Source organism: Nyctereutes procyonoides, unplaced genomic scaffold, assembly GCF_905146905.1.
Source record: "Nyctereutes procyonoides isolate TBG_1078 unplaced genomic scaffold, NYPRO_anot_genome, whole genome shotgun sequence".
In the NCBI taxonomy this organism is placed as follows: domain Eukaryota; kingdom Metazoa; phylum Chordata; class Mammalia; order Carnivora; family Canidae; genus Nyctereutes; species Nyctereutes procyonoides.
Window position 1 is genome coordinate 31248405 of NW_026575030.1, and position 27525 is coordinate 31275929.

A 27525-nucleotide genomic window follows, 5' to 3' on the forward strand; every position below is an offset into this window, starting at 1 on the left:
TAAGAATGCAAAACACATATATTACACGCTCCTAAAAAAAACAAAGGCATTTTTTGGTTCTGTTGGTTGTTTTTACAAAAACTTATGTATGAAGTCTTACAGAAAATATGACAAACATAGAAAAGCCCAAAGAAAATAAAAATCACCTGTCACACTATCAACATGTATGTCACTTCTTTGGTGAGAGCAGAAAAAATTCATAGAATCAGAGGTGATCCAGGAAGGTCTTCCCAGCCTCAGGATCTGCTGGTGCCAATTCACCAACCACTTCAAAATTCACAGGCCAAACCTCTTTCTAGGCTTTCAAATATCTCTACTGTTGCCTGATTCCTGGCACCACTGCATTTTTCACCAGGCCAACAGTGATCAGTAAACAAGGACACAAGGAGGCTACGACTAAAGTTTTTTATCCACCCCCGCCCCCCGCCCATTACAGCTATACAGAATCTTGGAAGTTCATGTAGTCCTACCCACCCTGCCTGTCCTTGTCTGTTCAGGAGGAAATCGGCACGGAGAGGTTAAGTGATTTGCCCGGGTGTCACAGCTGAGTAGAGCTGAAACCCAGTCTTCCAATTGCCAGGCCAGGGCTCCATCCAAGTGAACACATGGTGAATGAATCTCCCCAAGTGATGGGGCTATAGTTATTATGTGCTTAGACTATTAATGAGCCTGAAGGGCAGACCACCGTGGATCTGCACTACTGGACGAAAGCATCTAGGCAAACTTGCAGCTCATAACAGGCAATTGGATGGGCTCTCGGGAGTCAAGTCACACACAGGTCATGTGGTCAAATGAAGGCCAACTGAACACCGGAGCATCAAGTGAGCCCCGTATTCCATGAAGATGCGAGTCTGGGTAAGTCACAAGAGCCTTTTCTGACTGACAGCAGCAGTGAGCAATTGGAAAGCAGAAGTGTCCAAGACACTCCTGAGAATATAAGGATTAAAACTAGGAAACTCTTAAATCAGCCAGGTTCCTTTTACAGTCAACAGCCATGTGTCTACAGAAGTCATGCTTCTCATGACCATTCATCTCTTTCCAAGCTCTAATCCAACTCAGCAAACCCACACAATCTCATCACCCTTGCTTCAAGGCTGTCTCTTCACAACTAAAGCTTTTGTCTTTGACTAAATGAATCTCCATTGACTGAAAGAGTTAGCACTGAAATATTAAAGGTCATGGTTCAATTTTTTCTATCAGTGGGGGGTCACTTAAATCCTTAGAAGAAATCTCTTTTGCCTCATGTGGGCAGAGTCTGGTATAAACGTTCCTTATTTGAGCAGATGTTATTCTCAAATATAAATGATTAAAGCTAAGATCATCTCTTGTTCCCTTCTTCCCACATTATAACAGTGGGACAGGCTCAGTGTGAAGAGTCAGACTTGCGTATGCCAGGTCTCAAGATGCTTGCCTGCAGATGAGCTCTTTCAACTGTGCCAGTCTGTCGCTTTTTAGTGCTTCCCGGATGGAGTGGAAAAATCCAAAATAGTGCTCAAAGTTGTGCATCATAAGCAGGACCCCAGCCAACAGTTCGTTGGTCACCAGCAGATGGTGGATGTACGCACGAGTATGATTCTTACAGCAGTAACAGGAACACCCTCTCACAAGTGGATCAAAGTCCTCCTGGTACCTGAGAAAAGAAGTTTCAGTGATACTCCAGAAAATAGGGAATACGAGAAACCCACAGCCTAGGCTCTCTATTTATTCTGTGGGTACATAACCAATAATTAATAACATCACTGGCAAATGTGGCGCTGGTCACCTGCTTAGGATGACAGTGTGGTGAAAAGTTAACCTAGAGCACAACAAGTCAGGAGATTCGGGAGTCTTCCCCTGACAGACATAACCTCCTGGACTGAGGCTTACACAAGAGCAGCAAGAGAGTCACGTGGTCACTCCCGCATGCTGAGCTTCGTTAGTCACACTGGAATGGCACACCATGGCAGTAAATGCTGTTCTGATGAATGACACACTTCTCCCACTCGCCACCAGAACTAGTATAGAAGACATGGTACAGCCTTCTACTTGCAGAGCTTTTCGTGATTTGCAAAGCACTCAGACATACACTGTCTCACTTAATCTCTGCAACCATCTTTGAAAACAAGCATTTTTATTGTCATTTCCCAATGAAGACTTACCTGGGGGGGAGGGTCGAGAGGAAGGGCTCCAGAGCTACCGTGCCTAGGTATGATGCCCAGCTCATAACTCACTTTGGTGAGTCAAAAACACTCCAGCACAAAAGTGAGAATATTAAACTCACAGAAAATTTACTCAGTGGCTCACTAATAATTACTACTTTGGGCCAAATACAAAGTTACAAGATTTCTTCATTTTTTACAGAGGAAAATATTTTATTAAGATTTATAACCTGTATATAACTAAGATAACTTAAATTCCTTAGAATTGAAACACTTTTGTTTTTTATCTTGAAATCTTTATTTTGCTCTGACATTATTTAAAGTAATCGGAAAGAGTAAAAGACACCAGACAATGGATTTGGTCTAATCTTTCTGACAGTCCTTCTAAAACAACAGTTATCTAGCCTTGGTTTTCTGACAGGACAAAGTACACAAATTCATCTGCAGAAAAAAAGAGTTTCTGGAACTGAATTTAAGAAGGCCCAAATAATATTCAACTATAAATATTTTATGAAGTCATAAACTGAAAAGGGAACAGTTACATAAACTTTTAAAACAGACTGAAATTACAAAGTCAGATATCAAAATCTAAAAAAATTCCTTACTTTTTTTCCTTCAGATTAATTTCAAATGATGTCATTTCTTGGTTGCAACTGGTTGTTTTAATTTTCTTTGTCTGATCCACATATTTTATTTCTTCCTGTGTCCCATTTTGTTGTAATACTGAAGGACAAACCAATAAAAAGTCTTGAATGAGAATCAGATAAAGACTGGCTTTTGGGAGATTATTTTACATACATTTTATGCTCTTTGACCCTGTCATTCCACTCATAAGAATTTATCCTAAGGAAATGACACCAGAAAAGTAGTAATATGGACCAAGATGATCACGGACATATTCTCCATAATATCACAATTTGGGAGATTCAACAATGTCTAAGCAAATTATGGTTACTAGTACATAATATATAATCTTACTGTCAAGGAGTTTTTTTAAGAAAATAGTTGAGAGGGCAGCCCAGGTGGCTCAGCAGCTTAGCTCTGCCTTCAGTCCAAGACCTGATCCCGGAGACCCGGGATCGAGTCCCACGTCAGGCTCCCTGCATGGAGCTTGCTTCTCCCTCTGCCTGTGTCTCTGCCTCTCTCTCTCTCTCTCTGTGTGTCTCTCATGAATAAATAAAATCTTAAAAAAAAAAAAAAAACAGTTGAGAGTGTAAGAGTGTGTGTGTGTGTGTGTTTGAGAGAGAGATAAATTTGTGTGTGTATATCGGAGTTATGCCTTCTCATCATTATAGGCAAATTAATTGTGCTTTGTAACTACTTATGTTCCAAATAGATTAAAAGAAGAATATGTTTTTGTTTTTTTTTTGTTTTTTAAAGAAGAATATGGTTTTAATTTATGTATTCCATTTGGAGACCCTAGCCTCCAGGGAACTCAGATTATCCAGAACTAAATGGGGACTTGGGTTGTTCCCTTGAACTCTTTAAGAAAGAACACTTCTGATATATATGGGAAACACCAGTTCTATGCAAAGAGCCAGCTGTCTTGAACAGGGGCAAGTAGAGAAGTATTATCGGAAGGAGTAATAACAAACTCAGGGTCGACCCAAAGAGAATGGGCAGACAGTCCTAAGAAGGTAATTTTGTCCAGATCAAAGGAAAAAGAGACGTGACCTGAGCATTGAGCACTGGGCTGTTTTAACTTTGCTGCCATGAATTTGCATGCTGATGTGGGAAACCACAATAATGCCCTGGCTTTTTGGAAAATCCTTGTCAGTAGGGGGAACTATATTGGTTCCTGTATTTGGCAACTTATTCTTTTGTAATTTTCACTTTGTAATTGGCAAAAGATTTTAATTTACCACATATATACACACAAATATGATTAACAATACTACTCTAATGGAAAATGTTCAAACTATTTCATTTTTCCTAATCATGAAGAAAACAGCTTTCTCTAGCCAAAAAGGAATTTGTTTATTCCAGAGAACTCAATATCAGGTTGTTAAGTTTTAAATATTCACGGTACAGAATGACTAACAGTTATCCAAGTCCTTGTGGAAATAAGTAAGCTTATAAATGAACATTTATAGTGTTTGTGGTATGCTTTTTTATTCATATACATTATATTCTGGTCAATTTAAAGGACAGCAAAACTGACCTCCTATATATAATAATTTGACCAATCGGATTTTGTTTCCAGAAGTAATTCAATTTAGACTGATGGTTAGGGGGCTTTACAAAAACTGTAACATCTTTTGGATGAAATTTTAATAACTTGTGGGGAATAAAATGAATCTTTAAGGAAGCCTCTGGCCCAAGTTATACGTAGGGCCGGCGGTAATAAAGAGTTCCAAGGACAACAGGAAGCAGGAAAGGAAAGCACACCTGTGAAGGCCAGAGGGCAGACTGGGCGTGCAAATGTTCTCCAGAAAAACTGGCTAGATGCTCTAAGGGATCCCAGCCCAAAGCTCACATCCCAATTCTTTTTCTACTGTCAATTAAATGTCACACTTTGAGACTGATTTTCTTGACTTCGGAATAAGCAATACAAGAAAAGCAATATTAGCAGAGGAAAACACCTCTCCTACCTCTTTGTGAAATAAACAAACAAATAAATAAATGGCCCATAAAAGCATAGGGCAGCCTGGGTGGCTCAGCGGTTTAACACTGCCTTCAGCCCAGGGCATGATCCTGGGGACCTGGGATCGAGTCCTGCGTCGGGCTCCCTGCACCCTGCATGGAGCCTGCTTCTCCCTCTGCCTGTATCTGCCCCCCCCCCGCCTCTGTGTGTGTGTGTGTGTGTGTGTGTGATGAATAAACAAATAAAATCTTTAAAAAAAAAAAAAGCAAAAGTAACACTAGGATCAGAAGGGGTGAGACTCTGTATTTTGATAGCATGTGGTTTGCAAAAAGCAGACGAGCTCTTTTGTGAAAAACTGAATTAACTTTTACTAAGTAGTTCAAAGGTGTTCTGTTCTTAGACTTGCATCACTATTCACTCTGAATGTTCTTTTTTCATATTGTTAATAGAAAGGGTTGTTTTTCTTGGTTCTGCTCACCATAAAATGACTTCCTAGTATTGATGAGCTACGGTATAGCACTAAGTACCAGTGTTGTGTGCCGACATGCTAGAGCATACAGACAACAAATAAACATGTAGTTTTATAAAAGGCTGGTGTTATAGTATGCACATATTTCTGGCTTGTGACTCAAGGCAATAATGAAACGGAAATAGAAGAAACTTGAGGATAACACCGAGACTAACTTCGGAAGACCTACGTGTCTCTTCAGGGTTCGGGTGGTAATCAAAGCTGAAAGTCAGGGCACATCCCCGCTCTGTCACTTGATAAGGGAAAAAACTCTCAAATATGTCCACTCCCCTTTCAATACACTCGAGCACCTCATCTGGCCGGCTGACTCCACAGATAAGCCTATACAAGAAAGAACAAGAACAGTGACATGAGGACAATGCCAGGAACAGAAGCAGAGGCTTTCCAGAGAGCATTAAAAGTAGTAATAATGAGGGTGCCTGGGTGGCTCAGTTGGCCAAGCTTCTGATTTTGGCTCAAGTCATGATCTCAGGATCCTGGGATCCAGCCCTGAGTTGGGCTCTATGCTCAGCGAGGAGTCTGCTTCTCCCTCTTCCCCTCTTTCCCTGCCCCTCCCCCTGTTCATGCTCTCTTTCTCTCAAATAAATAAATAAAATATTTTTTAAAAAGTAGTAATAACAAAGCCCACCAATCACAGTTGCATGGCACGTAACAGATAATAAGGTATGGTAGAAAGAACATGGGATTTTGGCAACAGAGAGACCTGGGCTCTTATTGTGCTACTTTGGGAAGGTTTCTTAACCACTCTGGGTTTTAGTTTTCTAATCTTAGAAACAAGAGCAGTAATACAGGGGGATCCCTGGGTGGCGCAGCGGTTTGGCGCCTGCCTTTGACCCGGGGCGCGATCCTGGAGACCCGGGATCGAGTCCCACGTCGGGCTCCCGGTGCATGGAGCCTGCTTCTCCCTCTGCCTGTGTCTCTGCCTCTCTCTCTCTCTCTCTGTGTGACTATCATAAATAAATAAAGATTAAAAAAAAAAAAGAGCAGTAATACAGACCTCAAAGATTTGTTGTGAAGATTAAGGAGATATTTGAAAAAGCAAACAGTGGAGTTTTGGGTCCCAAAGAGAAGTGCAATGTAGTTTCCTTTCCCCTCCCATTCCTTCTAAACAACCTCTCTAGTCTTCAACTGAACTTTATAGCCTATCTGTCACTACACAGATTTTTTTTGAGGGTACAAAGCTATATGTCAACTATATGTCAAATTTTTTTAAAAAATTTTTTTATAGAGTGCAAAGCTGTGTGCTTTATTTCCCCTTTCAAAACTTTCCATGTTTTAACTGTATTTTGCCTAGGAATTCTTTTTTATAATTGGTTCAAAGAAAGACATTTTTTTATCTACTGTAGTCTTCATAGATTCAGTTACAAAGCAACTCCAGCTCTCAGAATTTCAACTCTGCCCGTAAGATCTGAGACTACTTGGCTTTCTTTATTCTTCTTTTATTTTCTCCACTAATAAAAAGTCTGCATGGTGGAACGAGATGGTATTTTCAGAGGTAATAGGTAAGGCATTCTGGGAGTGATCATGCCACTCAACTAGGTTTTGCCACTGAAACAAGAGGGGGAGGTGCTCTAGATCAGGGCTGGCTGGCTGGCTGGCTGCTATTTTTTTATGTTTGTTTTTCTACCCATAGTCCCTTTTATGAACTGGCAGAGAAAAGCTTACAGACTCCCTGATTTCTAGGAGATGTCCAAAAAAGGCTTATGTAATATTAAACAACCAGAACACTTAAATAGATGCCGGTTTTTCTGACTACAGTTTCCTTCAACTAATGTAATGTTTTAGAAGTCCTCTCCAACTGAAGCTGGCATTTCTGCACACGTAGAGAATGAAAACAATCCCAGCCCTCAAATCCAGTAACAGACATCTGTGAGTACTTAGCTCAAAGAAGTTCAGAAAATGACTAGAAACACTAGTGCTGAACTGTTATCTGCACCAGAACAAAATCAGCACAGGAAGGGGAGCAAAGGACACAGGAGAGCTAGGTCAAAACTGTGGACCAAGTGCTGCTGGAAGTAGCCCATTCTGGCTGATGTTTTCAGGGTTACATATGAACATAAAAATTCATTAAACTGTATATAAGATTCATACATTTTATTGCAAGTTATACCTGGATTTTTTTTAAGTGGTAAAATTGACATATACTATACTAAACAGCCCGAGGGCATAAAGTAGCATTCTATAACCAAACTTCTTGATAGATCTATACGAAAAAAGCAAGAATATTCATACCAAGTTGTATGAAAAACTAAGGATTGAAAACAAAAAAAGAAAAAAAAGAAAAACGTGGGTAGTCTAATAAGACATCAGTGCATTCAGAACTTTGGGATTTTGAGCTCTGAATCTTGCATATCATTTCTCTACACCAGTAAGTACACAGTGAACCTTGTGTGTAAGGAAAGAACCAGTCCCGTCAATGTTGCCAGTCCTCTTGATTTCAAAAAGTGACTTAACTACCTGCCTCAAATCTAAGAACTTCCTCAACATCCTTATTATTACTACAGCCCACCTTCATTTTGCTGGGCACCCCAGATCTGTCCTCAACTTTCCTTGATTAAGGCTAGAGTTCCACATGATTTTACACCTGTTCCCAGGCACCATGTTAAAATGAATAAAGAATAAAATTGGCATTTGGCACAAAAATGAGGGGAAACAGTATAACACTTGCCCTCACTTAAGAGGATCAAATAAACTAATTCACACAGCAATTGCACTCATCTATGTTGTGAAATCAAAGGCAGGACATCTGTGATGGAAACTCTCCCGTGAGCTGCCTTAGCAGACTCCACACAGAAAGGACATAATCAGATCATCAAAAGACATGCCCAGTGTAGAGACTCCACATAATACACAATCACCAGCACTCCTGCTCTGCAGCCCACAAGGTGTGGCCTGCATCCTAACTGAACACTAGCCTTGGCTTGTCCTCCGGCAGTTCTGCAGTGACCGATGACAGCAAGTACAGTCTAGTTTCCAAGGTTGCCGGATTCCCTTGAAAGCCATCCAGAAGGAAGCCACCTACGGGACGCTTGGCCGTCTCTCGTGCTGACCTCAGTCTCTCCTCCATCACATCTCCACCTTCAATCACTCCGATGATGGTACTTTTCTGAAGGACCTAAGGGAAGAAAGGACTGAATGTTTTTAACTGTTTCCAGTAGTAGAGACCTTTGTTTAAATGAACTTCACATGGCAGAGATCTCAGTGCAGCTGCTACAGTTGGAACATGAAAAGGGGATGGGGCTCTCTCCTCCCCGAGAACCTCTAGGGCTCCAAAAAACACAACTTGAAAGCCACTCAGATAGGTGAGAAAAGACTGAGGAGAAACTGATCAACACGTGGAGTCATGTTTGAGCTTAGATTAAATTAAACACAGGCTGAGCAAGTATGAGAGGGAAAGGACAAAAGGGTTTTCATTTGTTAGCCCTGCTTCAGGCAACCTCCAAGTCTCTGAGCTAGAGATAACTTTAAGAACTTTGTGGTTGAGATAACTGACTATCCATTTGGAAAAAAATAAATAAAACTACACTGCATACCACCCACAAAAATAAATCCCACATGGCTAATCTAAAACATACAAGAGTTACACAAGTATCAAAAAGGTATATTCAAGTTTTTATAATCTTGGGGTAAGGAAGGCCTCCTTAAGCAAGCTAAAGCTTACCAGAAAAGGCTAACCTATTTGAGTACAAAACTTCTCTAGTGAAATAACTCTCAACAAAGGCAAAGGAGAGTTTGCTGCTTGTTGGAATAGACAAATACTTATACTACAGGAAACCTCCAACAAATCTTCTAAGGAAATGACAACCCCATAGAAATCTGGGCAGATATGTGACTATAAACTTCAGAAAAATAAATGTGAATGCCCTGTACATATACGGAGAGCTAACTCAACCTCACCAGGAAGAAAACACAAACTGGAAGCAGTTAGATACCACTTTTGCACATTGCTTAGACAAAATAATTAAAAGATAGCAATGCCATGGAGGTAAAAGTGTTAGAGAAATGACACATACTCTGGTAACTAAAAACAGTAAAAATTAGTTCAGCTTCTAGGAAGGGCAGGTAGACAATACTTTTCAAAATGCCAATGCTTTTATCTTTATGTCCTAAAATTCCACTTTTAAGAATCTCTCCTACAAATATATTCATTCATATGCATCAAGGTATATTTACAAAATGTTTAGAATGATGAAAAACGGGAAAACAGACATCAATAGAGTAAAGGCTTAAATGAATTATGATACATTCATAGTATGGCTTCCCACACAGGTGTTTATCTTTTTTTAAAATGCAGTAGATATAGCAATATACACATTGACAAGGAGTTTTGAGAGATCACTGATTAAAAATAAACACATTTCTGAATGTGTTTGTGATCACCTATCTGATCATATTCATGTAATGAAAACTCCATACAGTATGTATGTATGTAAAAACTATGTGTATGCAACTAAAAAGTAAGGCTTCCAAGGAAAAACGCAAATCAACAGTGGCTCTCTGGTAGGAGAGAGGAATGGGAAGGAAGCCTGGAATGTGAAGAGGGACTCTCACTTATCAATTTAAGCAGGAGAGTCACAATCAGAAAGAATGCTTGGGCTGCTGTGTGGAGTATGATTTAGGAGTATGGCTAGAGGATATGTAGGAAGCAAGTTTAACGTTTAACAGTTCAGGTGAGAGACAAAGAGGACGTGGGCTAAGGCAGTGGCAGTGGTAGTGGCAGAAGGGGAAGGACAGGATCTGAAACTTCATCAAAAGGTATAATCAACAGGGGCGCCTGGGTGGCTCAGTAGGTTAAGTGTCTGCCTTCAGCTCAGGTCATGATTCTGGGGTCCTGGGATAGAGCCCTGTATCAGGCTCCCTGCTCAGCAGGGAGTCTGCTCCTCCCTCTCCCTGTGCCACTCCCCCATCCTGTGCTCTCTCTCTCTCTCTCCCCTGCTTGCTCGCTCTCTCAAATAAATAAATAAAATCTTTAAAAGAGCAAAAAAAGGTACAATCAACAAACTTGACCAAGTGGCCATGGAGAAGTTAAAAAGTCTAGGATGATTCCTGGCTCCTATTTTGGAGGTCCGGAGAGACAATGGGAAGAGCAAAGACAGGGAATCCTAGGAAAATAGTGGAGGATGAGACAAGATAATCATTCTGTTTTGTGCATTCTGAGTTTGAGGTTATCAGCAGCTGAGTACACGGACCTAAAGTTATGGACATGTGTGATACAAATGTGACTACCCAGGCTAGAACAGCAGACACCTGGCACACTGCTGCCACTTCCCACGGCAGACAGGGCTGACAGATACTCTCTCCCTGCTGCACCCAGGCACAGCTCCAAGCACCTTGGGATGAAACCCCTTTGCCATCCTTGGCCTAGGAGATACAGAAGAAAAGAAGGCCAACACTAGAACCTTGGGGAGCTTCAGTATTTAAGGGCATTCAGGATAAGAGGATCCAGTGAGTAAAAGAGGAAGAAATCATAGGAAAATGAAAAGATGTATGCAGACATACAAAGCAGGAAGTTTCATGGGCCTGCCCCTTTACATGACTGGCGCAGCCCTATCTATATGGGAAACCCCTTTTCATGGACTAAGAAGTATAATCATACAACTTACTATCTAAAATGGAACACATGTGCTCTCTCCACCAGCCATCCAAGATGCCAAAAGGAAAGAAGGCTAAGGGGAACAAGGTGGCCCCAGCTCCCGCTGTCATGAAGCAGGAGGCAAGGTGGTCGATCCTGTTTGAAGAAAAGCCTAAGAATTTCGGCATTCAACAGGAATCCAGTCCAACAGGGACTTCACCCGCTTTGTCAAATGGCCCCACTACATCCAGCTGCAGCGGTAAAGGGCTTTTCTCTATAAATGTCTGAAAATACCTCCTACAATTAACCAGTTCACCCAAGACCTTGGCCTGAGACTGTGAAACAGCTACTCAACTGCTTAAGCTGACCTACAAACACAACCAGAGACAAAGCAAGAGAAGTAGACACTGTTGGCCAGGGCTGAGAATAAAGCTGCCAGCAAAGAGGATGTCCCCACTAACATGCCACCTGTCCTTCAAGCAGGGGTGAATATTGTCACTATCTTGGTGGAAAACAGAAATTTCTCAGCTGGTAGTGATTGCACATGCTGTGGATCCCACTGAGCTGGTTGTTTTCCTGCATATCCTGTATCATAAGATGGGGTTCCCTACTACATTATCAGGGGGAAGACTAGGCTGGGACGTCTGGTCCACAGGAAACCTGCACCACTGTTGCCTTCACACAGGTTAACTCAGAAGACAGTAGCTCGGGCAAAGCCGCTGGAAGCTATCAGAAACAATTACAATGACGGATATGATGAGATCTGCCATCACTGGGTAGGCAACGTCCTGGGCCCAAAGTCAGTGGTTCACGTGGTCAACCTGAAAAAGGCAGAGGCTAAAGAACTGGCCACCAAATTGGATTAAGTGTGCGTTCTTGAGTTTTCTGTACATAAAAGTAATAAAAAGTTCTCTTTCAAAAAAAAAAAAGGGACACATTTAAGAGTAAAGGGGGACGGTACTAAATAATAATGTCAAGACAACAGTATAATCATAGGGATAGAAAGAGGGACCAACACACAGCAATAATGTGAAATGGTAAGGCTGATTACCACAGAAGAGGGACCTGAGGCTCATCCGGCAGTTCTAATAATCATGCTGTCATACCCCCTGTCCTCCTTTCTACTCATGTAAACATTACTCATCCTCCAATGATAATTACTGGCGCGGAACAATTGCTGGTGAGTAACACTAACAATTAGGACCCACGGCAATGTCCCAATGTCCCCACGCTGAACTCTCACTCCAGATATTGAGAATTCTATTCAGTATGACAACTAAGTTTCTTCTAATCATTTTATGTATACTAACTTAATTAGCCAATTACATTTTTTTTATTGGCACACTCAAGATAACAATGTTCCTCAACCTCAACACGCTTTGTCACCATTGCTCAGGATTACTCCACATAAATGATCTCAACCTTGAATTCTCCCCTTCGGTCACACCTTCCCTTCTCTCACCAGCTCTGGTCTCTCCTAGTGACAGCATTCTTTCTGAGCTTCATTCACTCTGCTACCATGATCTCTGAGCTACTGGCACAGTTTCATCCTCCCCACCCCATTATAACCAGCCACCATCAACAAGCATTTACTGAGGGCTTACGTATGTAGGGTATTCTGCTACGTGATGGAGATACAAAATAAAGACACTCAAAAATGGAGTTTAAGGAAGTCACAATCTAATATAGACAAACACGTAAAGAAATCATTGCATTAGGATATAACTGGAGCTATAGTGCAGTCACGTACAAATTAAAGGGGTATAGCAAAGGAAGAACAGAACTTCCTGGAAGGGTCAGAGACAGTTCTCTAGATCGATGAATGGAATGGGATGAGCCAATGTGAAGCAAGAGAAGGAATATGGCTGGAGATAAGAAAAGAAACAATCCAGACGGAAGTCCCTGTACAGCATCCAAAGAATGAAATAGGGTAACACCTCAGGGAACTGCAGGCAACTCAGAGGGGCCAGGGTGTTAGCCACAGGAAAAAGCAGTAAGCACTGGGCTGGAAGAGCATGCAGAGGCCAGGTCACAGCAGCCCATCCATGCCACATACGAGTTGACAAAGTAGGGAAGTGGATATGGGCTCCTATTTGTGTTTTAAGAAGATCTCTCAGATAGCAGGGCTGAAGATGGATTGCATAGAAATGAGAAGAGACAGAGGGAATTATTTTAAAGGATAATTGTCTACTTAAGAGATGAGGAGGTTATGCCTCAAGGTGGTGATAAGAAAGATGGGGAAGTGGGGCAGATCCTAGATATATTTAAGGAGATAGAATCCAGAAGGAGTAAACAATTGGATTTTAAATGGGTATTAAAAGGACCCTTGAATGTGGAATTTAAGAAACAAAATAGATGGACATAGGGAAAGGGAGGGAAAAATAAAATACGATGAAATCAGAGAGGGAGACAAAACATACGAGACTCTTAACTACAGGAAACAAACTGAGGGTTGCTGGAGAGGAGGTGGGTGGCAGAATGGAGTCACTGGGTAATGGGCATGGGATGAAATGAGCACTGGGTGTTATATGCAACTGATGAATCACTAAACTCTACTCCTGAAACTACTAATACACCATATGTTACTTAATTGATTTTAAATAAAATTTTCTTTTAAAAAAAGAGCCTTGAAAGACACAAATTTCTGGGCTGAGGAACATGGTGACTGCTATGAACAGAGACAGAAAGAAAAACAACAGGTCTGAGGAGATCAGATACTGAGTTTGGCTACCACTGAGTTCGAGGCGCACGTCAGGGATGCATTTGTAGAACCCAGCTGAAGTCCACTTGATGTAATTCTGAAGCTAAGCCAAGTGAGCTTGATTACCCATGTGATTTCAGAATTATTCACCAATTAAAACCAAGGGGAGGCTGCTCAGGGAAAACATCCAAAGTGGGGTGGAGAGCCTAAGGCAGAATCCTAGACAGTCAGAATATTTACAGTTCAGGAAAAGAAAACAGGAGAGTAAAAGACACCAGGAAGTGAGAAGCAGGAGGAGGAGCAGAGAAGGTGGTAGTATGAGAGCTTCAAACAGAAAGACGTGGTGGGCGGTGCAGCCTTACCTCTGACTCTTCCTGCAGCCGCAGACAATTATCCAGGAATAGAAGCGATCGATCAACAGACTTTCTGGCCCTTTTTATGGAAGCTGCTTCCTCGAAAGATGCCTCTCCATCTGAGAGACACTGGAACCAGTCTGGCTGAAGGGCCTGCTGAATTGCCATGAACTTGGAAGCAGTCATTTCTACTCGTCCCCCAATACCCCAGACAGACACAGACTGCCATGAAACAAAATGATTAGGAATCAGCAAGAGGAATATGCAAAGCAAAAGAGAATAATAAAACGATAAAGTAATACTGAATTTAATTCTTCTTTACAAACAGATGGTGGCAATTCATTATCTTGGACAGATCGGACTATATTCTAATTCTCCAAGGACCTTCTCTATAGCTCATAGAGACCCTTCAGTGGCTGCACAGCCAGCTTCCAAGCTAGCTCCAAGAATTCTCTGTTATACTTTTCCAGCCCAGTCTTCCATTCTCCGAGACCCCATTCCAACACATGCTGTCCCTAAATACACCATACACTTTGATCTTTCTGTCTTCAATCACTGTTCGTTTTGGCTGAAATGCCCTTCCCTACTTCTCTGTCTGGTGAAATACCATGCATCTTTCAAGACAAAGTTCAAATATTATCTACTCTATTGTGCTCCAAAAACCTATCTGGGCATAATCCATCACTCACTCTTCCAAGCTCTTACAGCAATTTGTACTTAGTTCTTCTATAGAAATGATAGTACTTATAACTGTACCATTGTACAATTGTCTGACTATAGAGTATCCCAATCTATGTTTGTGTCCCAAAAGCCTAGTCTAGGGCATCACACATTATTGAAGATTAATAAGTGTTTACTAGATTAAGTTAAATACAGATATAAAGAAGTCAGATACATACATAAGCATCTCTATATAATGTTCTTTCTTTGGGTACTCCTTCTTCTATATTATCTTTCTTCCCAGAAGAGATTGACAAGGACATAAATGGGGAACCCGGATACAGTCTTTATTCTGGCCTAACGCTTAAGAACACTGTTCAGATGAATCCTTTCTCCCTTATAAATGGGGTAGATAACTGAGGTAAGAATATTTTCTTTCAGATTAAAATTACAAAATAAAAAGTTTAAAGCAGAAGAATAATTTAAAATACTTAGGTAAGGGATCCCTGGGTGGCGCAGCGGTTTGGTGCCTGCCTTTGGCCCAGGGCGCGATCCTGGAGACCCGGGATCGAATCCCACATCGGCTCCCGGTGCATGGAGCCTGCTTCTCCCTCTGCCTGTGTCTCTGCCTCTCTCTCTCTCTCTCTCTGTGACTATCATAAATAAAAAAAAAAAAAAATTAAAAAAAAATAAAATAAAATACTTAGGTAAGATTAATAGATATAGTAGACATGAAAATGGGTGCAGGAAAAGTAGTTGCATTTGTAAAGCAGCAGCATACACCGAGGGCTTGCCAAAATGTAGTCCTCAGGGACAAGACCAATGTGTCATGTCTCAGGTGGAAACTTTTAATGAAGTCTTTTTGATACTGTTCTTCACTAGCTAAAATCTCTGGCTGTGCACCCAGCTTTTCAAATTCTGTTCTAAAAGCAAGCAGTATTACACCGAGATTCTACTATATATAGTTATACATGTGATAACACTCATCAGCAACTTTCCTAGCGCTTCCTGAGGTTGTTAAAACTGCAAATAAAGCATGGCATAAAAAAAATATTGCTTTCTACCATCATAGCAATTTCTTTTTTTGCCATGTACTTGACCCTCCTTCATCCCCAAATTTTTTGCAACAATGAAAATGCTGAGGATATATTCCTTACCTTAACCCTATCTGCAGGTAGCCCTACTTTGATTCCTATAAACCACTCTATGTAGTGGGCTATTCATAAATAAGAAGGTATAAAGGGGTCAGGAATGCGCTAGCATCCAAGGCAGTGGGATTTAGCACTGGAAGGATGCAACAGGCTGACTTTCTGGGACAAAGCTGCAGCCTTGGACAGCTTTCTGAGAACACACCTTGTTTGTGACATAACCAGCTGGGCAGGGGCTGACCGGATCATGCAGGGAACAGTACAAGAGCGATTCGGACATGCCTGTATAAACACACAAAAAAAGAACTCCTGAGAGCATTTATATTAACAATTATGCTGTGTTGTAACAGAGAGCAGTTTATATGTGTACTGCTGGATAAAGTCTCTCTAGACATGTTCAACTGTTCACACTCGATCTTAGAATTCTGAGAGGCCTTATCGACATGAATGAAAAGACCCTTTAAAACCTACTCATCTGAAAAAAGGATTGAATGTTCATTTCTAAAGACTAATGAGTTGCTACAAAGGAACAGACAAAGGAATAGTATACATTAAAGTATGAAGTAGAATAAAAGTGTTTAGTGGCATCTTAACCCTACTTGATTTGAAGAAAAACTTAATATCAAGTATGTTCATTGTAGGTACCATCCAAAGGAACTAGCTACTGGAAAAACAAAGTGATATGATCAAAAGGTAATCTTATTAATAATAAAACTATCCCATGTCATGGGACCTAGGAGCAGAATGAAAGGAAAGCTACAGCATACTGAAAATGGATCAAATTCTCTTTAAGTTTCATTGACTCAAGATGACAATTTCTTAGGTTCTTTAGTCAAAAATATAGTCATTAAAAAAAAAATCCCAAAAAAATGCTTACTAGACCATATGTGCTTAAACTTCCTATGCTACCCTACATTTTCATTAAAAAAAAAAAAAAAAAAAGGGATCCCTGGGTAGCGCAGCGGTTTAGCACCTGCCTTTGGCCCAGGGCGCGATCCTGGAGACCCGGGATCGAATCCCACGTCGGGCTCCCGGTGCATGGAGCCTGCTTCTCCCTCTGCCTGTGTCTCTGCCTCTCTCTCTCTCTCTCTGTGTGACTATCATAAATAAATAAAAAATTAAAAAAAAAAAAAAAAAAGGATTTCACGGAAAAAAAAAGACCCAGAAAATAAAGCAAGCTAAAAAACAAAAACAAAAAACAATTCTGCAGTTCTCTACCTATTTTCCACCATTTCAATTTTTACAGTTATCTCTAGAAAGCTTTTGCAGCTATTGTCACTTAATTATATGCTTGTATACTTTAAAGCTGGTTTCAGTCCAAGGAAAACATTACATAAATTCCTCTACTTAAAAACAGGGCCTTGTGACTACCAACAAGCCATCATGCAATTTCCTTCAGGAGCAGAGGACTGAATAACCAATGGAAACAGAATTCTCATTCACTTAAGTAACTCTTAGATATTGGAAGAAAGCTCAGGAGAAAGTGGTCTACAGAAGAATGGATTCTCTAGGTGCCCCTGCTATGCTTTTCCTATAAACAAATGGACACATTCATCTGCATATATAATCCTACTTCCAGAACAAAAGATAGTATTAACATACCAGAAGATAGCTATATATAAATAACTTCATCTTCTGCTTTATGTTTTAGGCTCAAACACGGCTAGACTGCTTTGGATCTTAGATATGTCCCATGCAGTTTCTTACCTCTGGGTCTTTGCTCTGTGCCTGGGATGTCTATCCACACCTGTCCACCACCACCATTGTGCCCACCTCTCAACCTGCCTAAGTCCTACTTTTCCTCGACTCAGATAAGGGACCACTTCTTCCTCCTCTCTCAAGAATCCTTTCTTTAGTCTGACCTCCTTCCACCATTACCCTACAGCAAGTAATGTGCTCCCCCTCTGGGTTCTCATGTGCATGTACACATCCCTAATCCTGCAAATGTGGTCACTATACCCTACAACAATTATTTATCTTTATCCCAGACAGGCTCTAAGCTCTATTGGGGAAGCAAGAGTTCTACTCATCTTTAAATCCCCAATATGTGGTTCTTAGATGCCCAATAAACGCTCATTAAATTAATGAACAAGTAAATGTATGAATGAAAGATCAGTCAACAGCACCTCCACACTTCAAATTAATACATAAGGCAAACACAAATAACACGAGTTTTACCTATAAACTTTCCAATTCCTTCCTTATATTCTGCTAAGACTTCATGGTGTTCTGCCCTGAAAGCAAAACAGAAAAATGCATAAAAATGAATTGTTCTACACATACTGTCTGCGACAGCTGACACCCACTTCTCTACACTCAAACGAGCTACGTGACGGTAAACATAGTCTTGTACAACGAAGTACGCCCGTATTCAAGAGTCCCAACTCACTAGGCTGTGTTCTTCAGCCAGAAAACAGGTCTTCAACTTACAAGTAGTTCTGTGAGAACAGAAACTGGCAAAGATCGAGTGCTTTCAAATGCCTGATTTTCTTCCTCCCTTCTCCTGTTTAAAATCACTGTGATTAAGACTGTATCACAAAGTTATTTCATCATATAGCAGAGGTTCTCCAATTAAGCATAAAGTCAGTATGTACATTACAAAAATGATCTAACTCCATTAGTTTTGTTTTCATAAGGTAGTACCAAGTACGTGTGCAGATACAGAGAAAGGTGTGAGGCTGGTGTGTGCAGACAGCCTCTAGAGTCCAAGTTTAGTTCTCACAGAGCATTCCCTGCTCTGTCACCTCTGGTAGTGGTGGCAATGAGGGTCACCATGCTGGCACAGTTGAATCAGAGGAGGAGTGATGCAGCTCTGACATGCAGGTCTGGCCTGTGGCTTCCAGATTAGGGCCAGAGGATGTCTAATAGTTGACATCTCCTAATTTCATTCTGAAAATCTATAAATGTTGTGCATATAATCAAAAAAGTCTTTCTTTTTACTGTACCTTATTAAGGTATCTAAGCTGCTGCCAGAGTTGATACTTAAATGATCGGATCTAACACTTACAATGAGGACAGTGTAAGCTGAGCCATGGCAGGAACCCCGTGGATAGTGTGCAGTGTCTGATGGGTCAGGTGTGGGGCAGAGCCGGTCTTGGTGTACAGAAGGCAGGCTGGAATGTCCATGGTGCGGTCCCCTGTTTTGCCCAGGTTTTTTATTTTTCCTAGGCGACAGCCATTAACTACCTTGGTAAGATTCAGCTTCATCCTAAGCGATTCCTCTAGGTCCTGCTAAGAAAAGAACAGTAAACTCAGGAGTTACATGACATCTAAAGGCTAACTAAGCATTTTACAAAGAAAGTAAACGATTTACACGATGATAAATGACAACATGTTTATTACTACTTCCAGTGGATGATTGTTTTAGATATCAGGAAGAAGGAAATGGGAGAAGACACACAAGGGAATAAGACCCCTTTCCCCAAAGACCCAGAGCAAAAGGATGACATCAGCCACATTAAAATTCAGTCATGCAATTTTTATGTGTGCTGATGAAAATCAAAGGAAGGACAAGAGTAGGACTAATCTTTTTTTTTAAAAAAGATTTTATTTACTTATTCATGAGAGACAGAGAGAGAGAGAGAGAGAGAGAGAGAGAGAGAGAGGCAGAGACACAGGCAGAAGGAGAAGCAGGCTCCATGCGGGGAGCCCGACGTGGGACTTGATCCTGGGTCTCCAGGATCCCACCGTCGGCTGAAGGCATTTCTAAACTGCTGAGCCACCGGGGCTGCCCCAGGACTAATCTTTGGCAAAAGAGTCTGTACTCTTTTGCCAAAAGCTAGCTTTCAGCCCTGAAAATGCATATAGAAGAAGGCCACATTCTTTAGGCCATACTGATTACTGATTTGATCCAATTTTCCTTTCTCTAATTTGAGAGAATACTAGGCAACACAACAATTTCTCCTAATATGTTATTAAGCAAAGAAAGCAGGTTCCAAAATGGTATCCTGGTGTTTATTAAACTATATGGAACAATATACATCAAAAGATATACAGAGATTTTCTGAGAAGTGAGGTTATTTTCCAATTGTTCTTATACGGTGTCCAAACAGAGGTGAGAAACCACATGAAACATACATGCAATTCATAAGCAATTCAGCATTACTTTTATCAGGGATCCTGGCAGACTAGTCCCTAGTCCTTTTGTGTAGCAAGCCCTGGAGCTTGATCTTGTACATACACCTAGCACAGATCCACTCTCAGAGTCAGGCTCAAACAAAACAATCTCAGAGACTGAACTACAAAATCAGAATGCACATTATTTAATCTGAGAACCAAAAATGGAAGGAGGACCAGTTATTGTATTCATGCCCTATGGGGTACTGCACAGGAATCTAAATGCCACACGATATTATCTGGAAGGGTAAGTAATGATTACATATGTAAAGACAACTGAAAGGAAACTCACTGGTTCTCTAATATAACCAAACTCAGATTCCCCAAGGTTAGACACAGGGATTGTTCAAGAAGGAAGCAGCAGCTAAATCTGGAAGCCCAGACTCTTGGCTTCCAAGACTTAGCTTCCTCTTGGGGACTTCTTAGACCTATCCTTGTGGAAGAAACAATGAACATGTTCTAGGAGTCCCCATATTTTAATAGAAAGAGCTTCAAATGTGATTGATCATTCAATTCTGAAAGCATATTCTATCTCCCCTGAGAAGAAAGAAATAGCTTTCTTCATTCTTTTCTCCAAGTCCGTTATTTGCTCTAGAGACATGGGCCACCATGTTCTTAGATGCAGAGATGGGTTGTCCTGTGATACAATGCACAAGGGTTTAACGCCCATATTTTTAAAGATAAAATTCAAAATCCTCAGCTTATTATACTGAACCCACTAGGTCAACTGGAGAGGAATATCCACTTGGCTTTCTCCACAGTGTAAGACTCCAATGCTATGTACTCACATCTGCTGTTTGGGGCTTCTCTCTCGGTCTCTTCCTCTCTCTCTCTCTTTTTATTTGAGAGAGAGAGCGTGCATGAGCACACACAAGCTCAGGGAGAGGGAGAAGCTGGCTATCCTGCTGAGCAGGGAGTCGATGTCGGGCTCAATCCCAGGACCTTGGGATCATGACCTAAGCCGAAGGCAGACATGCCTTAACTGACTGTGCCACACAAGGCACCCTTGTTTGGAGCTTCTTAAGAGTCCCATCCTAATGATGATAAATCAACATGTCACCAAAGAAAAAAGCAAACAAGGAAAAGTAGACAGCTGCATTTAAGAAAGAGTATTATAATAGATAAATTGCTATTGTCAGTGATTTTCTGTATTGTGAGAATGAATACAATTATCAGAAGGCATTTTCTAATGCTGGAAATCAACATTTAAAAAAAAATAACAAGCAACTTTGCCCAGAGCTAGAAGAACCACACTTTTCTTTCCCCATTCACTGTGAGTTTATGGTAATTTTTATAAGTGCACCCATTTTCTAAGGGCTCAAATACAGCAAGATTTTATTACAGAGTAATGTAAGTATAAATACACATAAACATATATTCTCACACATGTTTTTTAAAACATGCTTTGGGAGGGATATAATCTAAACCAAGCAAATTTCTCAAACAAACCAATAGTCTCCAAAATGTTAACTAATTTTTATTTCCCCTCATCATCACCCTTTTCCCTGTGGGTCACTCACTGTAGGTATCTTCTAAGATTTGTGGTATTATGCTTTTCTAAATATACATTCACACTTCACTTCCACAAATGGAATTTCTGGAAAAGTCTTAAGGAAAAACCATTAAAAAAAAACTATCTGGAAATGGTTCATGGAAAAAACTTTAATAAGCTGTCAGTGGATCTAGGTCTTCTCAAGGGCTAACAAAGATTACCCCCACCTCTGGTAGCATTGTACCTGTCCTAACACTTCTAGAGCCACACATTCCCCGCCCCACCTCTCCAGCATTCCCTCAGGAAAGAAGGGATCTCTAAATGTTTTTTATACGAATTCTCTAAAGACTGTCATGGCAGATGACTATAACATGCTAAGGGAAAAAAGCAAGCTTAGGTGAGCACATTTTTTTGTGAAAGAAAAACTGGATACGTATTTATAAACACGTGTACACCCATATACCACAATGCTTCTATATGCATAGAAAAATGTCTGGGGATGCCTGGGTGGCTCAGTGGTTGAGCATCTGCCTTGGACTCAGGTCATGATCCCGCAGTCCCAGGATCGAGTCCCTGCATGGAGTCTGCTTCTCCCTCTGCCTGTGTCTCTGCCTCTCTCTCTCTTTGTGTCCCTCATGAATGAAAGAATAAAATCTTTTAAAAAAGAAAGAAAGAAAGAAAGAAAGAAAGAAAGAAAGAAAGAAAGAAAGAAAGAAAGTCTGAAGGATTTCTAAACAATATGGCACCCTGAGTTGAGTTAGAAAGACACAGAAATGATGGACTTTAGAATTCTAGAAAACAGTAACAGAAGATGTAGAGTATTCTAAAATCCTTACACTATTTGGGAGGGGGAGAGGGATAATGAATCACGTCAAGTATTAAGTATGTGTGTCAAAAATTTTAAAAGAAGCACTAAAAGATTAATAGCAATGCTTAATTTCTGATCCCATTGGTGAGGGATGGGGGATGATAAAAAAGAACTGGTTAATAGAATAAAAGGCAAGAAAAAGGAAAAGAAATCAAAAAGCACATCAAATAGAGAAAATACAAAATAAGATGGTAGAAGTCAAATATGTCAGTGATCACAATAGAAGTCAACAACTTTACATAATGACAATTAGTAACAACTAACATTTATTGGGCATCTACTGTCCTTTACATATTAACCCTGGTAAAACGCATCATTATATCAACTGCGTAAGTGCATTTTAAGATTTTTTTTTTTAAATTTATGATAGACATAGAGAAAGAGAGAGAGAGAGAGAGGCAGAGACCCAGGCAGAGGGAGAAGCAGGCCCCATGCAGGGAGCCTGTCGTGGGACTCGATCCTGGGTCTCCAAGATCACACCCTGGGCCCAAGGCAGGCGTTAAACCACTGAGCCACCCAGGGATCCCCCGCCTAAGTGCATTTTAATATAAGAAAATTGAGGGTCATAGAGTCACCATCTGGGAAGCGTCAAGCCAGGACTCGAATCACAGAAGTCCGGCTTTAGAGGCTGACAGCCTGTTAGAAGCCCCATCTTGTCCATATACATACGCAGTGATTACACATTAACTGTAACGTTAATATGCAATTTCATAGTCGTATTTTCCATTTTGCTATGGTGTTGTCATTGTTTTTCTTTTCCCTTCTCTTCTTTCTCTGCCTCTATCCATCCTCCCAGCCTCCACAACCTTTCTCCACACTTCGTACAAACATTTAAACATACTCATATATGGGGGTGGGGGATTTTTATTATTATTATTTTTTTATTAAAAACGGAAACATACCCCAGTGTACGCACGTCTCTGCAGCTTGCTTTTTCCCGCAGGAGGAAAATGGATCTCCTTCCTGCAGAAGAGACACAGAACTAACTCACCGTTTTAAAAGAACTACGTCGAGGTATTACATAGCTCGGATGTGACACCCTTTGCTCAACCATCACCCTTCTGATGGACGCTCGAGGGACGGGGCAAGTCCTACGACCTCTGCAAGAGTATGAGGGCGGGCACGGCTTCCCTCATCTCATTTTCACCAATCTCAAGTCCAGTTTAGTCTAGGTTTCCTGGCAGGGCGCTAGGTTTACGTTGATTTTTCGCCGTTACAGCCCTCCGATGATTTAAGTACCATCGCTTCCCGTTTGCAGGTAAGTAAACTGAGGGTCTGCGTTACTAAGAGTCTCGGGTCTTGGGGCCACAAAGCTGAGTTCAAAGCTCCCTGTGCAGACCACTGCCCTGCCTTACAAACCCACGTATCCTTTGCAAGTACAGTCTCCGGGAGCATCTAATAAGTTCAGTCTGTAAACATGGCTTTTCCCTCGCCCCGAGGCCCCCTCCAGCGGCCTGGTCCCCGCGCAGCCCTCGGCTCAGGGATTCGAGGGGGCCCCAAGCCTCCCAAGCATCCAGGGCAGGCCAGAGAACACTTCCGGCTGACAGCTTGACTCTCGAGCAGAGGCCGGTCGAAGGAGGCCCTATTTCCTTAGAGATGCAGCGAAGCTTCCACGATTTGGGAGAATTTGGACTCCGAGAACCCAAGATCCACCAGGAGAGAGCCAGAACCGGGAAGGAGACACAAGTCAGGGAGTAGCGCCCCGGTTGCTGCCACAGAACCGGAACGCGCCTGGCCGCGGCGCGACCCGTGCACCCACTGCAGCCCCGCCCCCTACCCGCTCTAACAGGGAAACGGGGCACTTACCTGCACCCCTTCCGATTTATTCTGGCCTTGAGACCCCTCAAAACTCCTCGTAGTTCGCTACCACGTGTCCGGCCTGCAGCATTCTCGGCCCCCTAAACCACCGCCTCCGCTTCAGAGCCAATCAGGGAGCGCTGCGTCATCAGCCGGCGCCAGGAAAAAAAAAAAGCAAGGGTAATAGGAAAGCGAGCTCTGGGGACCGCGAAGCCGCGGGAGCGCTGCCGTTGCCATGGGTTACGGAGCTACCGCGTTCCGTCCGCGCAAAGCCCCCTGGGAGTGGTGGTTCCGCGGCGCCCCCACACACGCCTTCCCTGCGGCCGGAGGAACTACAACTCCCAGGGAGACCCGGAAGCAGGCTCGGCAACGGAGCGCTCGTTCCAGCTTTGCGGTGGTCCGGGCCTGAACCTGGAAAATGCTGCTGGCGCCCCAGGAAGGGTGCTCCTCGAGGAAGAGGACAGGGCCGAATCGCTGGAAACGAATGACAAGGAAGCCGAGTCCCAAGGTGATCCATCCGAATCGGGAGCTCTAGGGGGGCGGGCGCCGGCCCCGAGGCCCGCCGGCCGGGCTGCGCTACCTCCGTCTTCCCCCAGGGGCATCCTTACCTGGCTCCCTCTCGCCTCGGCTGCCCTGGTGCAGGGGGCCTGTGCGCTCTGGGGTCTGGCTACTTTATAGCTTTGGTGGGCTGTGTAGTTGAAGATCTGTCTCCATCACATGGTTCCTTGAACGGGAGACGGCTGGGAGTGCCCATCCCGGTGAAGAGAATTCCCGAACTCCCTGGCCTCCCATACCCCTCCCCCCCCCCCCCCACAATTTTAGGAAAGTTCTTGCACTTTTTTTTTTTTTTTCTAAACGTCTCCCAAATTTTAAATCTTTATTGGAGAGGGGAGATCTTCATGTTAGTCTTCTCCTCATATTCCTCTTCTAATTTTCCATGAAGTTGTCAAAAAGGAACGTGATCAGGTGTGTAAGTGGAGGGGGCACCTGGGTGGCCAGTGGTTGAGCATCTGCCTTCGGCCCAGGGCGTGACCCCGGGGTCCTGGGATCAAGTCCCGCGTGGGGCTCCCTGCATGGAGCCCGCTTCTCCCTCTGCCTGTGTCTCTCATGAATAAATAAAATCTCTTAAAAAAAAAAAAAAGAATGTTAAGTGGATATTGGAGGTATCAACACTTGATTTACTTGAAATTTTCTGAATTCAACAGTTCCCTTTTATATCTGTTACCTCCTTGGATGCATCAGCACCGAAAGACCCGGGAAACTGATAACCCCGTTTTGAACCTAAAAACGTACAAAAATGCTGTGTGCAAAGTCACAGTCACACGGTGTGTGCTTTCCGCAGACCACCTTTTTAACAGTCACAAAAATAAATGCTTTAAATGTAAGTGAGAGTACCAAAATGGAGTGGCTTCTCAGCTTTCAGCTCCAGAGCAGTTTTCACCAGCTGTTTTCACCCTTAAGTTACACTTTCTTAAAAAAAAAAAAAATCTGTAGACATGTGGCATTCTCTTAGGGCTCTAGGCAACTGTGCTTGCAGTATATTCTAAATATACCAGCTAAATAATGCACCGGACATATTCCACTTGGTAAATATCTTGCCCCAGATACCAGAGGATGTAGATAGGAGCATTAGAGTTGGAAAGAGTCTGGTCCAATTGTAATGTAACTTGTGCCGCAATAGATTGGATCCCAAATAGGTTATGGGTATAGACTTGATGATGGAAGGCGAAAATTTAGGACAATTTCGTGAGACTCTAAAAGGAAGGATTTTCCCTGCTAGTGCTCATTGTTACTGCCTAGGGGATAAAAAGGAAAAAGCACTAGAGCTTCTTGAAGTTCAGTTGAGTTTTAATACGATCAGCTCTTTTTTTGTTGCAGTGACAAAAATTAATCAGCTGTACAGCTGCATTAATTAGTTATCTTAAGGTGCTTTGAAGGTGAAGTGTCATGTGAGAGAGTATTATTCCTTTCCTTCCTCCATGTGACGGCATGCTAGTTTAGATATTCCCTTTTTTAAAGACCCACCTGAAATATTAGCAAAGCAAATACTTCTATTTGTTAAGTGACTATTAGACCGACCTGGGTAGAAATCTATGTGATCTTCACTTCATTTTCTGCTTTGTAAGACAGAAGATTGATTATCTCCCACCCCACTCCCCAGTTACTATTGGACCAAACAATATTCCTGTTATAGGTAAGATAGTAAAGCCCCTTACTACAAGTTATTCTTGAAAACTGGGACCGAGGAAAAGGGCATACCCTTCTCCAAGTACATTTGCTTCCATGACATTTGAATAAACTGGCTAATCAGTACTTATTTGGGTTTTTATAAGGAGTATATCTAGCATTCCTCTATTTTGGCTCTGGAGAGCTTTATTTATTTATTTTAAAGATTTTATGTATTTACTAGAGAGAGGGAGAGCATGAGAGGAGGAGCAGAGGGAGAGAGAGAAGCAGACCCGTGCTGAGTACAGAGACAGACGCAGGGCTTGATCCTATGACCCTGAGATCATGGCCCGAGCCAAAATCAAGTCAGCCTCATAACAACTGAGTCACCCAGGTGCCCCTCTGGAGACCTTAAAAAAAAAAAAAAAAAAAAAAAGCAGACACCTGGGCAGTATTCCAGACCAATTAAATTAGAATCTCCAGGTGGGCCTAGGTAGGAAATAAAAACAAGTCCCAGAGTGAGGCTTCGTGTTTCTTCCTCTGACCATCATTCTGTGCTCTTGCTGAACTTGCTGATGAAATGGCTTGGCGAAAGAAAAAGGACGTTTTTCCGTATGCTTTAGTCAGAGGGATAGATTAAATTGGCAAAGTTGATAAAGTTATTGCTGTGTATTAATATTCTGTATATATTATCTCCAGCCTGCCTTTGACCCTGACAATGTGGAACACTGGATTAAGGTAAGGCTACAGCCTAGTTAAAATAGAGAGTTAAAAGTCAGACATAGCCTGATGGAAAGGAATACTAATAGATCTCCATTTTGCACATGTCTTGCTATTTTTATTCTCATCTGGGTTACTTTAGTTTTATACTCTGTAGTATTTTGTTTGCATTATCCTGTTCATTCTCATGGAACTATGAATGACAAGAAAATGGGTATAGACATGCTCTTTGAAATGCTGTGAGGATCCCATGAAGAGGACTAAAGGAGCAGAGGGCAAGCTGTAAGAGGGAATGTGGTGGCCTCCCTCAGATACTGGAAGGACTGTACCATAGTTACAGTGCATCCTGAGCATGAGGTGAAAGCTGTGCATGCATGATAAGAATTTTCTAATAATTGGAGAGGTCCAAAAATGGAGTGGACATCCTCATAAAAGCTGTATTTCCTGGCAATGGAGGTATTCAAGTGGATTCTAAAATGGCCACTTAATGTTAGGACTAATGAAGAATATGTTTGAGCATCCCGGGGTGGGGGTGGGGGAGGGAGGTGCAGGGATTGAATTAGGTGACTTTCTGAGCTGTCTTCCAGGCCTGAGGTCTGTATTTTTGAGTCCAAGTACCATTTGAGTTGAAAGTACTATTAAACTCCTTCAGGTGCATGCCGCTGAGGGTCAGTTTGGCAA

The 27525-nt window shown here is 42.0% G+C and overlaps 2 protein-coding genes across 8 annotated transcripts in view; one reads left to right on the forward strand and one right to left on the reverse strand.

The window, feature by feature from the left end:
* Nucleotides 1-24062, reverse strand: QTRT2 (queuine tRNA-ribosyltransferase accessory subunit 2). Of its 5 annotated transcripts, none has more exons than XM_055316490.1 (10): nucleotides 23968-24062; nucleotides 23064-23124; nucleotides 18693-18913; nucleotides 17864-17919; nucleotides 15891-15967; nucleotides 13887-14099; nucleotides 8167-8366; nucleotides 5421-5572; nucleotides 2744-2861; nucleotides 1-1630 (listed from the first exon to the last, which is right to left on the reverse strand). In XM_055316490.1, the coding sequence occupies exons 3-10, from the start codon at nucleotides 18890-18892 to the stop codon at nucleotides 1399-1401; spliced, it is 1248 nt and encodes a 415-aa protein (XP_055172465.1). In that variant the 5' UTR covers nucleotides 18893-18913; nucleotides 23064-23124; nucleotides 23968-24062; the 3' UTR covers nucleotides 1-1398. The 5 variants fall into 5 exon arrangements, with proteins under 5 accessions (XP_055172465.1, XP_055172468.1, XP_055172467.1 ...); XM_055316493.1 differs by having other exon boundaries at nucleotides 18693-18916; nucleotides 23968-24050; XM_055316492.1 differs by lacking the exon at nucleotides 23968-24062 and having other exon boundaries at nucleotides 18872-18913; nucleotides 23064-23098.
* Nucleotides 24063-24330: 268 nt separating this feature from the next.
* Nucleotides 24331-27525, forward strand: part of CCDC191 (coiled-coil domain containing 191) — an 89633-nt gene continuing 86438 nt past the window's right edge. For 2 of the 3 annotated variants that reach the window (XM_055316479.1, XM_055316481.1), the window contains exons 1-2: nucleotides 24331-24466; nucleotides 26824-26862. In XM_055316479.1, coding sequence (XP_055172454.1) covers nucleotides 24377-24466; nucleotides 26824-26862 — 129 coding nt within the window. In that variant the 5' untranslated portion in view covers nucleotides 24331-24376. The remainder of the gene's footprint in view (nucleotides 24467-26823; nucleotides 26863-27525) is intronic. The other variant, XM_055316480.1, reaches the window with a different exon arrangement.